This window comes from Apodemus sylvaticus, chromosome 6 (genome assembly GCF_947179515.1).
Source record: "Apodemus sylvaticus chromosome 6, mApoSyl1.1, whole genome shotgun sequence".
In the NCBI taxonomy this organism is placed as follows: Eukaryota; Metazoa; Chordata; class Mammalia; order Rodentia; family Muridae; genus Apodemus; species Apodemus sylvaticus.
The window spans coordinates 38,839,877-38,855,607 of record NC_067477.1 but is presented as its reverse complement, the minus strand read 5'-3'; the positions used below and the strand labels follow the sequence as shown (position 1 = coordinate 38,855,607).

General features: G+C 48.0%; 1 protein-coding gene across 1 annotated transcript in view; it reads right to left on the bottom strand.

Annotated features, from left to right (window-relative positions):
- Positions 1-7,128, bottom strand: part of Dpf3 (double PHD fingers 3) — a 275,541-nt gene extending 268,413 nt beyond the window's left edge. Inside the window, exon 1 of the mRNA XM_052185527.1 lies at positions 7,054-7,128. Within this exon, the coding sequence (XP_052041487.1) occupies positions 7,054-7,085 (32 nt within the window). The 5' untranslated portion in view covers positions 7,086-7,128. The remainder of the gene's footprint in view (positions 1-7,053) is intronic.
- Positions 7,129-15,731: the final 8,603 nt, after the last annotated feature.

Below are 15,731 nucleotides of genomic sequence, written 5' to 3'. Positions count from 1 at the left end.
GGAGGGTGTTGTTTTGACCTAGGATCTCACTATGTAGCCTTGACTGTCCTGGAACTCACTATGTAAACCAGGCTGGCCTAGAATTTACAGACCTCCCTGCCTCTGCCTCCCTCCCAGGCACTGGGATTAAAGATGTGTGCCACCAAACCCAGACAACTGCCAGGAAGTTTTCGACCAGGGAATTCTGAAACCAAGTGCATCTCCTCCTCATACAGGAATAGGAAACTCTGAAAAGGTATGAGAGGCCAGAGCCTTTCCCCCTCACCCTACTGCAAAGTCAGTAAAACTGCCATAGTCGCTGGCAAGAAGAAACGGCATTTGAGACAGGCTGCAGCGACGGTGGAGAAAGGGTTAGAAACAAGAAATGTTTTCTGGCAGAGATTCCAACTATGTATACTACAAATAACAGTTCCCCCAGATGCGCGAGACTGACAAGGACACGTATCCCATGTCACAGAGTCCTGAGGTGAGCACAGGACTGGGTGGGAGGGAAGGGATAGAGGGGACACTTAAAGAAGAATTATGTGTCACTATTTTTTTTTAAAGAAACATGCGTTTTTGGTTTTTTGGGGTTTTTTTAGATTTATTTATTATTATATGTAAGTACGCTGTACCTGTGCTCAGGCATACCAGAAGAGGGCGTCAGATCTCATTACAGATGGTTGTGAGCCACTGTGTGGTTGCTGGGATTTGAACTTAGGACCTTCAGAAGAGCAGTCAGTGCTCTTAACCACTGAGCCATCTCTCTAACCCCTATGTGTCAGTTGTTCTCCAACCTCAGCCCCTGAGTGCTAGAGACTCAATGAGAACTATCTGAACCCATTACTAGGGATACTGAGTCTGAACCCCTTGTGCCTCCACTGAGCCCCCACCTCAGCCTCCATATCGGCTTCCCTCTCCTCCCTTGCCACTAAGCCTCCCCCTACACACACACACACACACACACACACACACACATTCTACTGTTCACAAACACACAACTCAAACATTCTCCACACTCCACCTCTTTAGCTCCTCTCCTCCCCCAGCAACACCTCCTAACTCTGGCTTTTAAAACTCTAATGCAAATCACAGGCCTCCAGAAAACCTTCTCCTGGTGACAGTTTTATGAGGCCAGCTCTGTTCATCCATATGGTCTGACAGACTGTGAAACACCAGTAACCTGACCAATAAGAAAAACAAATCACACAAACACCACCACACCCCATCCTCTCTCAGTCACTCTGGCAGCTAAGAAAACTTGCGAGCTGGAAACCTTCATCTTGTGGTGCCCTTCTGCAGTTAAACAATCGTCTCTGGATGCCCAGACCACACAGTAGATTGATCCACTCACCCATCCTCTCCTCCCTACCCCCGGCCACTCTTTGTCTTTCCTCTGTAAATACTTTCATACTTCAAGACTATTTAAAATAGGCTGGTGCTTATACAAGACTGCCATTGGAGAAGGGCGGCAGAGTTTTGTTTTTTTTTTTTTTTAAAAAAGTGAAATATTTCAGAGCCTGTGGGATTTTTTTTTTTTTTTTTTTTTTTTTTTTTTTTTTTTTTTTGGCCTGAGGTTTGCCACATTTGGCTACATTTCTGCCTTCGAGTGACTTTGAAAACACTCAAAAACCGCAAAAATTACTTGGCTGAGGTTGGTATAATAAACAGGCCCCTGGATCCCAGGGCCTTTTTTGTGACCCAGCTTCCACAGGGAAGGACGGTATCATCAGCCTCTGTTTCTCTCTTTTGGGGGTATATGCACGATGACCATGCATTGTGTTTGGCTGTGATCTAAGGGGAGGTAGAACTATTACAGCTTTTTGCAGGCAAATCTAAATTCAACCACCTGTGTGCTTCTGAAGAGTCAAAGGAAGATGTAAACTCTCCGAGTCAATCACCATGGAGTCCCAATTGCCTTTATGGGTCTGAAATGTCCCCCAGGAGGTCTGCAGACAGGACTGTGACAAAATGCCTCCCCCCTTGGATTCTGACAGAAACTGATTACCCCTGTGGACATGGACATCTCAAAATAACAATAAGTTATCAAAATATAATAAAAATAAAAAAAATGATGTGTGCTAATGAAGTTTGGAGACTTCAGGGCTTTAAAAAAAAAAAGATTTATTTTATACTGCCAGATTTTGATGCACGCCTTTAATGCCAGCACTCAGGGAGTCAAAGGCAGGAAGATCTGTGAGTTTGAGTCCAGCCTGGTCTACAGAGTGAGCTCCAGGATAGCCAGGGCAGGGCAGATGTAAGATGCTCTATGTGGGTGCTAGGAACCGAACTCGGGTCCTCTGGAAGAATCGCCAGTGCTTTTTAACTCTCCCCGCATCCCTGTTTATTTTCACACTGATGACTATAGCAGAGAGATGGTAGTAGTCAGCCATCTGTGGGCTTCAAGGGTCCTTTCCCATCAAGGACTAAAATAACATCCATAAAAGGCAACAAATTCACAAAGCCCCATCCATCCCCGCTGTCCTCCGCCTTGTCCCTACTCACCACCCCTTCCCCAACCAAAATAGCCAAGACGAGATTAGGAGCAGGAATGTGGCCCCCTGGCCCTTCCTCTCCCTCTCCGATAATTAAACTGGCTGCCTCAGCAAGAGTAAGGTCTGGCTTTTAACCTTCATGTGCCCCAAAACCACTTAAGATTAGAAGACACATCCACATCAAAGAATGGACGGAGAGATAAAGACCCGACCATGCCATCTATACACGTGAGCCGTGTTGAGTATTGAACATGTAAACATTTCTTTCTCTTGGAATTATGTCCTTAATAATAAAGCAAAGATATCAACAAGTGCCTCCAAGCTAGAAGTAACTCTTTACAAAGTTTTGATGCAACTGTATACAAGGAATCATCGTCATAAGCATGACTAAATAGTTTAGTTTTCTCATTGTTTATAATCAAACAATTAAAGTATTACAGCCCTAACTAGAATAATTAAGTAATAATAGCATTTATTCGTCTCTGAGCCTGGAGTTATAAAAATAGAGACATATGTACATGATCAAGTCTGGCAGAAGGGGGCAGGCATTCCCAGTTAAGTGCTACGAACGAACGGAGTTTTGATAAGTTACTGAGAGATTGTGCTGCTTAAAGTGCTGTTGGCAGACATGGGGGAAGGTGATCAACCCAAACCAGTACATTGAGGTCTTACAAGCAGGAGAGATGGCTTAGCAAGTTAAGAGTGTCTGCTTTAAGCCTGATCAGAGTTCAATCCCTGGACCACACATAGTGGAAGGAAAGAACCACTTCCAAATAACAACACAGACACACATGGATGCACACACACAAGGAAGAACATGGACACACACGCACACACTTTTTCCAGCACCTCACCTGCTCAAGACAGACACACATAAAATAGTAACTTTTTAAAAATAGGGTCTTTCTGTGTAGCTCTGGCTGCCTGGAACTCACTATGTAGACTAGGCTGGACACCAATTCAGTCTCCCGAGTGCTGGGCGGGTGTACCACCATGCCCACCTAAGATAAGTTATATATATATATATATATATATATATATATATATATATATATATATATATATATATATATATAGGTTTTTTGAGAAAGGGTTTCTCTGTATAACCCTGGCTATCCTGGAACTCACTTTGTAGACCAGGCTGGCCTTGAACTCAGAAATCCACCTGCCTCTGCCTCAAGTGCTGGGACTAAAGACATGCACCACCACTGCCTGGCGATAAGTAATTTTTTTTTTAATTTAAGCATTTTATTTCCCAAGTATACAGAAATCGACAAGTACACAACATGTAACTTACACCCGTGCCTTTATCAAATCTATTCCCGTTCACTTTCTGTGTATACAGGAGGTGAGGATGACTCCAACAATCTGCACTCAGACAGTGTAGCTGCTAATTTAAATAGCACGCAACACACATTTACACATCATACAGGTCCGTCAGTGCCTCTGAATTCTATTTGTCCAGATGTGTCTGCTTGGCTGTAGGGCCACCTGCCGAGTCCCTTTCTGATCTAATCTGGCCTGGCATTCTGCCTCTAACACCCTGTCGGGCAGTAACAAGAAGTTAAAGGCTAAAATGGAGAAGCCAGACTGTCAGCTTCAGAGAGGAAGGGGTGAAAGCAACCAGAAAGAAAAGGGGAGTTGGGGGGAGATCAAAGACAGCCAGGAAGAAAGGCAAACTTCCAAGAAAAGCTGTTTTCAGGCACTTGGGACCCTACAGAAGACACCCCCACCCCACGCAAAGCAAAGAGATTCAAGTTGAGCTATCCAGTCATCCGGCGAATTGAATTATTGAATGCCCCACATGGAAAAAAAAGCTGGCAAGATGAAAAATGACCTGTAGTCTAAGGTACAGCCCTACACAGGGTGGCATGAAAGAAACCTGAGCTGGCTTCTTCCCAACGCCATAACTACTGCTACTCATCCCCAGGCCCAAGAGGAAATCTTTGTGTGACCAGTTTCTTCTGTAGGGGGCGTCCGTGATGTTGCCTTTTTGAGGCGAGAAAGACCGCTTGCACTCGGAGAAAATGCTAATGTGGTCTGGAGCTCCGGTTCATTGTCAGGAGGGGCACACAAGGATAAACACAGAAGCTCTCCAAACCGTTCTCCTCACCCCTCCTTCCTGCTCCCCCACCCATCCCTTCGGCTTGACGTGTTGCTACGCTTTGTTCTAATTTGGCTCATGCATAATTTATTCACGTGTGTTTTGCTTCCTGATCAGCAACTTCTAAAAACAAATGGAATGTATAAGATGTTTTATTAAACAAGTTATTTTTTTTCAAAATAATAATAATAATAATAAAGCAGCTGGCCTCAGTCTCCCGGTAACGACGTGTGAGCTCCTGCGTGCGGAGTTTTTAAAACGTCCAGGGTGCAAATAAGCTTGGCCATTGGGGTTATTGTTTACACCCTCAGCCCTCAGGGGAAGAGGAAGGGATGCAAAAGGGGACGGCTAATTATAAGTGACCACTGGACTTCCTCTGAAAGAAGGCAGGCAGGGGTGCTGTTTGTGAGCGCCGGCGTGCGGGAGCCAAGACGGAGTTACAAATGCATCCCACGGCAAGTGTTTCCAATTATTAAGGGATACAAGTGTGATTCAGAACTAATTCTATTAACTGAGATTGGCCACCTTCTTGCTTCTCTGTTCCTTTTCTCCCAGAATTTCATATACATGCACGCTTCTATGTCAAAAAAAAAAAAGGGGGGGGGAGTGGAAAGATCTGGGGAACCCTGGAGCGTGGAGCTCCTGCGCGCGCCCGGGCATCAAGGGTGCCGCTTTGCCACTAAGGAACCCCGTACACATAGCAAACAGATCTCTCTGACTTGAGTTTACCAAGCAGCATCAGCTCGACTACGTGATTTCGGCTGGAAATGAGGAAACTGCAAATCAGCTGTGTGGGTTCTGGAGCAACTCCAGGTACCAGCGGTGTAGCGGCGGGAGTCGGCGAGGACGCGGCGAAGTTACGCCCATTTATTCTGTCATAAAACATTTTCTCTGTTAGGCGAAACGCTGTCGCGAGTGCAAAGTAGCTGAGCTTCCGAACCGGAACGGGAGCCAGGAACGCGCATCAAGCTCAGCCTCCGTCTTCACAGCAGTATCTTGTGGAAACTCCGAGATCTGGGACATCCCTGCCCTATTCCTGGTTGTTGGCTGGTGCAAACGCAGCAGGTTCTCCCTACGCGTTTCTTGGCACTAGGAATCCCACACACACTCGCCGCCGCCCTGCTGCTCCCCAAAGCGAACGGTGTTTTCGTCTCCCAGAGCCAGGAACGCTCTAGCGCGCAGCTGAAAGAGCCAAGATCGACCACCGACACACACCGGGAAGGATTGGTACTAAACACCCACGCGCACCCTCCGACTCCCAGAGGCTTTCATCAGGGCGGGGAAGTCCTAGTACACCCGGCACCCACCCGGTGCCCACGCCGCGCCGCGCCTCCCAAGGATCCACCCTCTGCCAACATCCCTGCCAATAGTGCCCCTTGAGAGCCACACTAGTTTTCCGAGGCCGCCCCCGGCTACGCGATAACCCGCGGACTTGGCGGCTTCATATTCAGTCCACCGACTGGAAGGAAGGAAGGAAGGAAGGAAGGAAGGAAGGAAGGAAGGAAGGAAGGAAGGAAGGAAGGAAGGAAGGAAGGAAGACGGGCGGGCAGGCAGATCCGATCGGGAACCGGCCCCCGCGAGTCCTGGCGCAGCCCGCCCCCCTCTGTCCGCTCAAAGTCTCCGGGAGGCACCTGCCCCTCGCTGTCGCCAGAGTCCTTCATCGCCGCCTCCGCCGCCTCGGCTTTTCACCCAGAGCAGGCAAGCACACCATTTATAAGACCTGCAGTTCCCCTGCCTCCATATCAACCTCAAGTTAACCCAGATCGTTAATTTACTAGAGCCAGTTAGCCTACAAATGTACAGACACACCGGCGACCGCCCGGAGCGCCTGCCTGATCCCCGGCTGCCGGAGTGGAAAAGCCCGGGGCAAGCACCTGGGCCCCAGGACTCCCGGGACCCGCCGCTCCGCGCGCAGTCCTCCCAACTCCGGAAGGTTTACACAAACTCCCTGCGAGAGCTCGGAAGGCAGAGCGAACGCCCTGCAAAACTCCGCAGCCGCTGCGGTCGGTCTGCCTGCCCGGGTGGACGAGCAGCGGGGCCGGGGAGGCTCGGGCTTGGAGCGCAGGGCTCAGCAGAGCGCACGACGCGGTCCCTGCCCCGCGCTCCGGCCAGGCTCAGCCAGCCCCGCGCGGCGCCGGGAGAGGCAGGGGACTCGGGGACAGTGAAGACCCGAGCTGCTCACGACCCCCGCAGCTCCGGAGCCAGCGCCGCCGCTCTGTACTCCCTCCCGGTCCCCGTCAGCCAATTAAGCAGAACATAAATGTAACAATTTTCTTTTTGTTAATTGCATCTCCTGACATTTCTGCGCGCTGGGAGGAAAAAAAAAAAGATGAAGAAGTAAGAGCAGGAAGAAAAGGGGAGCCCGGGCGCAGCGGGGAGGCGTCTGCGAGAGCCCGGCGCCGGCTGCGCTCCGCAAGGCGCCTTTTTTTCATATTGAAACCACGCGGAATATGTACATTTTTTAGTCTTACTTACGCTTTCAGGGGGTTGTGAATGACAGTCGCCATTTTGCTACAATGTAACAGAATATTGTCTGTCTCAGAGTTCTAAAGGTTCGCTCAGGGGAAGCGGCAGGCCAATCAGAGCACGGGATACCGGCCTGCCGGCCAATCGGCGCGGCTGGTCGCCAAGTGGGCGGGGCCTGCGTGGTGGTAGTTATTAGGGGAGCTGTCAAAGCCCAGAGGTCACTCCCTTTTGTAGAGCCCGAGAGCGAGCAGGTCTTAAAGGGGCAGTACCGTGTTAGTAGCGCCCTTTCAGATTGGGACTAGTGGAGACACATGGGAGAGCATGCTCGCTTAGTTTGAGTCCCTACTTTACTAAATAGCTGCAGAGTTTGCGCTCCTGGACAAGAATTTTTACGTAGCGCCGACAAAACCACTGAATTCCATTCATTGGCTTTGGGCTTTGTAAATCACGGTTTTTAACCCCCGAACTCCGAGTACACTACCGTGTTGCAGTACAAAAAGTTGGAAGGCTGCAGTTTCCTCCAAGAAATTACTACTCGTGTTCCACTGTTTGCTAATAATGCTCTGGGTTCTGCGGCTGTTCAATATTCTTGTTCCCGACGTGTTTTCTTTACCTCAGCCACCTTTCTCCGTCGATTTCGGAGAACTGGCGAGTCCAGGACAGCAACTCCCTTCCCCCTGGAGTGTCTCAGTGTCAGGCTCGCCCTCTCCGACAGCCACGGGTTTTGTTACGTAATTCATAGGTGGTCACTCCGCGCGGTCCCCTACGACCACCGTTCTCCACTGTCAACCATTCACAATGATCTGACAGGGCCAGCTTGGAAGCGAAGTGGGACCTGGCGCTTTTTAGGCAGAAGGTTGGGGAAGATTTGAGGCAACTTTAGGAAACGCAGCTAGGGAAGCCAGTAACTAGGCAGAAATTGTTAGAGCCTGAGGTAGGTGTTGCTAGAGTCCCCTCCGGAAACGGCTCTGCGAATCCAGGCGTCACCTTTCTGGACTAAGATAAGAGGTGAAAAGAATTTGCAAGTGAATGTCCAGACGTGACTCCAGGCTTCCCCAGTCTGCCGCAGCTTAGAGTCTGCTGAACCCTTGAAGAAACTGAAAGACTTCTGCGAACTCGGGCTTCCACGGAGCACAGGGAGACTAAAGAGTGGGCGAAACGCACGAAATCACATAGAGGGCAGAGGCATCGTTAGCGAACAGAAGCCTGGCTACGGCCCCTTGGCTGTTTAATCAGGTCAAATAGCTGGGGGGCTGGGGAATGAAAAGGAAACCCGGAGATGCTGAGTTGCAGTTCACGATTCCACCTTCCACCTGCTCTCGCCTTTTGCGGCTCTCAATGAATAAAGTAAAATACAATTACAAAACAGTCCAAAACTTCCAGATTCCAGCTCCATTCACTATTAGAGTTACAGATAAGCCCAGCAAGGCTGAGTGATTGGGGGTGGGGGGGAGAGGACTGTAAATATTTAACTCTTTGTTTGCCTAGTATGGGGATGTTCTCCCCAACCCTCTCTTTTCGTGACAGTGTCTCATGTTGAGGATGCTGGTATTTATGAACTCTAAAGAGAACCAGGTACGATGGTGCTCCCTTAAAATTCAAAACCAGTCTGGACTACTATGGAAACCTAGTCTCACCCCCCACCCCCCAATATGGAAACCCAGTCTCATCTCCCTGCACCCCCCCCCATAGTATTGTCTTGGTTTTTGTACTTCATGGAATGTCATTTTAACTGTTAATACAATTCTGACTTTATAGTCACTTTTATCACTTCTGAGAAATAAAGAGGTATTATTAACTTTGGGTTTTGTAGATTAAAAGGACACAGATTTGGGCCCAAATCTTCAAAAGCAAGGGACTTACGAGTGAGTAAACATGCTTGAAGAAGACAGGAGCCTGGACCAGAGTTAAAGCCCGTGCTCAGCAGCGCTGTGTAATCGTAATAAAGACTCTGAAACCCATCTGTCTGCCCACCATTTGCCAGCTGGGACATAAAGAATATAGGGAATTCCGAGAAGATGACAACGGAGATTAGAAATAATACTCTACTTCTGAAATGCACTGATTAGAGCAAATGAACAGCGTTGACAGCAATGTTTCCATGATTTAGTGACATAAACCTAAAACCCTTCTTAATGGCTGGATATCAAAACACTTTTTCAAACAAAAAAAGTGCACACTTTGAGGGCTGGAGAGATGGTTTAGTGGTTAAGAGAACACACTGCTCCTTATGAGGACCTAGGGCAACCCCCAGCACCTGCGAGGTGGTCCACAGGCTTCTAACAAGGGTTCCAGGGGAGATCTGATGCCCTCTCCTGGACAATGCAGACACGGGCATGCACATGATGCCCAGACATACATGTAAACAAAACACTCGTACACATAAAATTAATTACGAGTCAAAGGGCTAGCTCAGGGGCTCAGAGCCTGCCAAATACATATCTGCCTTTGGGCTCAGTCCCTGACAGTCTGAGGGGGAAAGAAAAGGATCATGAGAAAGGCAAGGAAGGGAGGGAGAGAAGGAGAGAGGGAGGAAAGGAGAGGGAGGGAGGGAGGGAAGGAGAGGGAGGGAGGGAGGGAAGGAGAGGGAGGGAGGGAGGAAAGGAAAGAAGGGAGGGAGGGAGGGAGGGAGGGAGGGAGGGAAGGAGGAGGACAAAAATCCCGTTTCTAAAGCTCTGTTGGTTCATATGTGAATACAAACCCCATCTTTCCTGCCTTGGTCTAGGTGGCCAGGCAGGCTATTTGGAATGCAGAAGGAAACCAGAATGATTACCTCTCCAAAGTAAGCTTTGCTGTCCAACCAGAGAGAGCATCCCTAGTCCAGGTGACTGTTGAGCATTTGATAAGTGGTGATTCTGAATATATCAAATATACACATGATTTCATAGACTTAGCACCAAAAGGGGAATGGAAATTATCTCATGAGTTGACTCTCTTAGAGAAGACCACACACACCTGCTCTCAAACCTCTCCCTCTTTCTGAAGGTCTCTCTTCCTCCCAATCCTCATGCCTATACTAATATATCATTTTTTTAAAAGATAGGGTTTCATGTTGTGCCCCTGTCTGCCTCATGAATGCTGAAATTAAGGGCATGCATTACACGTTACGCCCAGCCTTACATTAACTGATTGTTAAACTTCTCTCCAAATAACTGAATTTTTTTAAATATTTATTTATTATTATATGTAAGTACACTGTAGCTGTCTTTAGACACTCCAGAAGAGGGTGTCAGATCTCATTAAGGATGGTTGTGAGCCACCATGTGGTTGCTGGGATTTGAACTCAGGACCTCTATAAGAGCAGACGGTGCTCTTAACCGCTGAGCCATCTCTCCAGCCCTGAATAATTTTATATTGATCACATGTAGAAATTATATTTGGGGTTTTCTAGAATAAATAAAATGTTAGGGAAACTCTTCACGATTTCTCTTTACTTTTTAAAAGTGTAATTAGTAGGAAATTTCAAATCACACACGTGGCCCACGTGACCCTATATTTTATTGGATAGCTTTATTCATGAGAAAGAAAGGTAGGGTCCATTCTCAGTCACATTAATTTTCCTTTACACAGTTTTCTCTAACTCTCCATTGATGTCAGTGAGCAAACCTCTTAGACACAGCTCAAGAATACAGCAAGTGACCAAGAACGTAAGTCACAGGGGCACCCATCTCTCTTTACTCCTGAAAAAAAATCAGAGGATGAAGAGATGGCTCAGTGGTTAAGGACCCATATTCAATTTCCAGCACCCACATGGCAGCTCACAATTATCGGTAACTCCAGTTCCAGGGAATCTGACACCCTCACATGCAAATACAAGCAGGAAGGACACCAATATACATAAAATCTAATTAATTAATTAAAACATCTGCAGATGAAGGGAAAGCATGCAGACATGTTCCAAAGGAACAATACCACCTTTGCAACACACCTAAATATGAGAGAAGGCAAAGGCTCTCCTCACAGCCACAGGATCCATTTGAACGAGTGTGAGCCAGGCCTGGTGGTGCAAACTTACAACCCTACCTACCCTGTAGACTCAGGGAAGAAGACAGCAAGATCAGCCCTACCTAGCCGGGCGGTGGTGGCACACGCCTGTAATCCCAGCACTCTGGGAGGCAGAGGCAGGCGGATTTCTGAGTTCGAGGCCAGCCTGGTCTACAGAGTGAGTTCCAGGACAGCCAGGGATACACAGAGAAACCCTGTCTCGAAAAAAACAAAAAAAAAAAAAAAAAGATCAGCCCTACCTAGATTACAGATGGACTTCAAGTCCAGCCTGGAAAACCTAGTAAGGCCACGCCTCAAAATTAAGAGTGAAAGAGGAGAGGCTGGAGAGATGCCTCAGCAGTTAAAAGCACTGGCTGCTCTAGCAGAGGACCTGGTTCCGTTTCAAGCACCCACACAGTGTCTTACAACATTCTCTAACTACAGTTCTAAGGGATCTTATGCCCTCTTCTGGCCTCCATGGGTACTGCACATGATACAGAGATGCACACACAAGCAAAACTCCCATACACATAAAATAAAGATAAATCCTTGAAAACATAGTTTTTTTGTGTAGTGTTAGGGAGACAGCTAAGTGCTACAGTGATTACCAAGCATGTACAAGGCCCTAGGTTCAACCCCGAGAAACATGCCTTAACAAAAACAAAATAAGTAGGCCACAAAAGCAATACAAAATGAACGCAGCCCTCAAGGGCTCTGGGAGCTAGAAGAATTTTATTAAAAACAAGAGCAAGCTCCCCACTCCCTTTCTCCACCAATCCACAGCACAAGTAGCCATGACTTCAGTGAGTATTTTCCTGAGAGTCACAACCAACTCTGAACACTGAGGTGATGTAAAATTCCTCTGAAGAAAAATGAAACATTAAAACTGTGGTCAGCAAAGTCTGGAGGTGGTGGCTCACACCTTTAATCCTGGCTCTTGCGAGGCAGTGGCAGGAAGGTCTCTGAGAGTTCAAGGCCAGCCTGGTCTACAAAGTTTGTCCCAGGAAAGCCAAGGCTACACAGAGAAGCCCTATCTCGAAAACCAAAAAAAAAAAAAGGTAATTAATAATAATAATAATAATGATACCGGAGGAGGCTAGCATCTAGACAGTCAGCAAGGTATTTGCCTCGCATCCAGGAAGCCCTGGGTTCAATCCACAGCACATCATCTGGATGTGGTGGGGCACAGCTGTAATCCTAGCAATTAGGAAATGGAAGATCAGAAATTTAGGGTCATCCTGAGCTAGATTATAGAGGCCAGCCTAGAATATATAAAACCCTACATTTAAACAAAATTAAGTGCGGGCTAAACCAGACATGGCGGTTCATACCTGGAAACAATATTTGCTGCTTCCCAGTGACCCTGTTCCTGAGTTTACTCATTCATTTATCCAAGCGCAGAAGGTTTTCTCTTCCGGGAGACACTGTGCTAGGCACAGGCACCGAGATAAAAAATAAATCAGGCAGCCATGTAGTAGTGGCACAGACCTCTAATCCCAGCAGAGGCAGGTGGATCTCTGAGTTCGAGGCCAGCCTGGTGTACAGAGAGAGTTCCAGGACAGCCAGGGCTACACAGAGAAAGAAACCCTGTCTGGAGAAACCAAATGAAGAAATGAGCAAGCAAACCGGGCCCGGGGAAACAGCCCTCCAAATGCAATTCCTACCCATCCACAGAAGGACCAGAGACAGGAAGCCTAACCCTTCCACAAGCAGAACTATTGCTTGATGGGAGTTATGGGGGGGGGGGGGGAGGAGCCTCCCAGCCATCTTCAACTGAGGCCCAGTGCACACAGTCGCAATCAGTGGTCAGAGCCCTGAGTGTTTATTGGGAGCATCTACAGGTTAGGATTGTTGAAGGTGAACCGAAGTACAGAGGTCTTGGCATATGAGACGAGACAAAGAAGTGACGGGTACCAAAAGACTGAGCCATTCCAACATCAGGAGAGGGAAAGTCTCCATGAAGAAGATAACGATTAATTTGGGCTTTGCTTAAGAAGACTTTAGAAATGTCACAAGAGGTAAATGTCTTCAAAACTAAAAATATAACTCAGCAACAGCTACTTTACACAGCAAGATTCCCTACTGCCGGGCCTTGGGGCACAGAGAAGTCAGGAACAAGCCCTACATATATGGAGACTAGACAGTGTGTGAAAGGGGGAGCAGGGAGCCGGGAGCATCTGGCCCCAGGGGTAAGATAAAAAAAACCACCAACCGGGCCAAAAGATCAGGGTTATCCCTTTAGAAGGGATACTTACTTAACCCTGTGCTCACTCCCAAATGACAATGACGCGGGGTGGGAGGGTGTATGACTGCACCTTCAGAGACATTTGTAAGAGCATTGAACTTGTGAGCAAGCCCTCGGGTAAGAAAATAGCTGCATAGGATGAGTGGGCAGGAAAACACCCGAGAGAGGAGGTGGAGTGTAAATTCTAAGAAATGCAGGCGTTTGGTCCCAGAGGCAGCTGACCAACACCATAAGATTCTAAAGATTCTAAGCCGGGGCTGCAAATGAGGAGACTGACTTCGTAGGGAAAGAGCAGTGATGAGGGTTACAGGAGACCTGGGTAGAGGTCAGGGAACCCCTGGGATGTAGGTCAGGGAACCCCTTAGGAGGCTGAGACTCCGCGCTCAGGCCCGAGGGTGATGGTCAGCGGGTAGAATGGATGGTTTCCAGAGAACGTGTGGGCTTTAGTCACCAGCTGTCTACGAGCTTGAAGGACATGAGGAGAGATCAGGGTGATACTCCTGGGCACAGACACCAGGCGGTTCCTGTTGACAAAAGTTAAAAACTGGCATTCCATGGCCTTGAGCTGGAGACCTTGGGTGTGCGGAAACATTGCTACTTTCTGCTATTGAGTGAAGTTTGCCTGACAGCAAGGATCTTATGATGTTTCCTCTCCTCCCTCATTACTGGAACAATTTCTTTTTTCTGGGGTCATTGTGGGATTCTCTCAACTCTACCTGATATCATTTACTTCATTTACCATTTTTGTTGGTTGGTTAGGCTTTTGGGCAGGTGGACACGGGCGCTGTTCCTAGTCCATAGCTGACTTAGAGATTACTGGGTAGCCCAGGCTGGCCTTGAACTCACAGCAATCCTGCCTCACCTTCCCAGGGGTTGGGTCTGTAGGAATAAGATATTGTGCCGGCTTCATACTCCACTTTCAGCTGGGACTCTTCCAAATCTTGCTTCCTCCTGCTCATCCTTCCCTACCTGGGGGTGGGGGGCACTTTAAAGTTGGGGGGAGGGGTCCTTCTGGTTAGCTTCTTGTCTTTTTTTTTTTTTTTTTAATTTGGTTTTTTCGAGACAGGGTTTCCCTGTATAGCCCTGGCTGTCCTGGAGCTCACTCTGTAGACCAAGCTGGCCTCGAACTCAGAAATCCGCCTGCCTCTGCCTCCTAGAGTGCTGGGATTACAGGCATGCGCCACCACCGCCCGGCTAGCTTCTTGTCTTAAGAACAGATTTTTGGCACTGGGGAGGCAGAGGCGAGCAGATCTCTGAGATTGAGACCAGCCTGGTCTACAGATCGAGTTCCAGGAAAACCAGGGCTACACAGAGAAACCCTGTCTCAGAAAACAAACAGGAAAGAAAAAAAAATTAGATTTGAGGGCTCTGTTCACAAGGAAGAAATCAAGACCTCATCAATTGGGTGTGAAAACACACACCTGTTATCCCTGCATTTGGTAGGCAAGAAGATTAAGAATGCCAAGACATGATGAGCTGGAGAGATGGCTCAGAGGTTAAGAGCACTGCTCTTCCGAAGGTCCTGAGTTCAAATCCCAGCAACCACATGGTGGCTCACAACCATCCATAATGAGATCTGATGCCCTCTTCTGGGGTGTCTGATGACAGCTACAGTGTACTTGCATATAATAAATAAATAAATCTTTAAAAAAAAAAAAAGAATCCTAGGACAACCAGAGCAATACAGAGACCTTATCTCTAAAAATCAAACAAACAAAAATAACCCCCACCCCTTAGAGGCACAAAAGGCACATCCCATGCCTAAGTGCTAAGTAGTGACTGGACTCCAAACATAAGACAAGACAACAGGTAGGACATCTCCCCTCATCTTTCTCCTCTCTGATCATGCCAGAAGCCCGGGCCCCACACAGGAGCAGCCACTGCCCCTTTCCCACCTCACTGAAGCCAGTCCAGCATGATTTGGCTTTGGATCTTCACTCCAGTGAGAAGCTGGCCACAGAGCCCTGCGGCTCTTTCTAAAATAGCTAATGCTCTCTCTTTACCCTGTGCTTGCCAAGTCTGCTCTGCCAGGCTCTCCCTCGCCCTTGGAGATGTATGCAATCTTGGGAGCTCTCACATCCTGAGTTAAAGCAATGGCAAGGACTATTGCACAGGGGAGGAAAATACTGGCCACTGCCACCAAAGGGTGACCCGAGAGAGCTGGGAATCAAACTCCTCTCCCATCCCTGCATACACCGGGGAACAAATGCAGTCCTTTGGGCCATTTCCTAAGCAATCTCCTCATCTACAGAGGTCTCCCCTATGAGGGCTCGCTGCGGGTGTTGCTTTAAGGGTGGCGACACTCCCCAGCACCTGTTTCCCTCACTCACCCCTCCCCCCCCACTTACATGACCTCAGGCTTCTCTGCACTAGGCAGAAGTCAGCCCGAAGTCTATGAGCTGAGCAAAGGAGGGTACATCAAGTCTTGTTGTTCTGTCAATACTAACGCTGCTATATA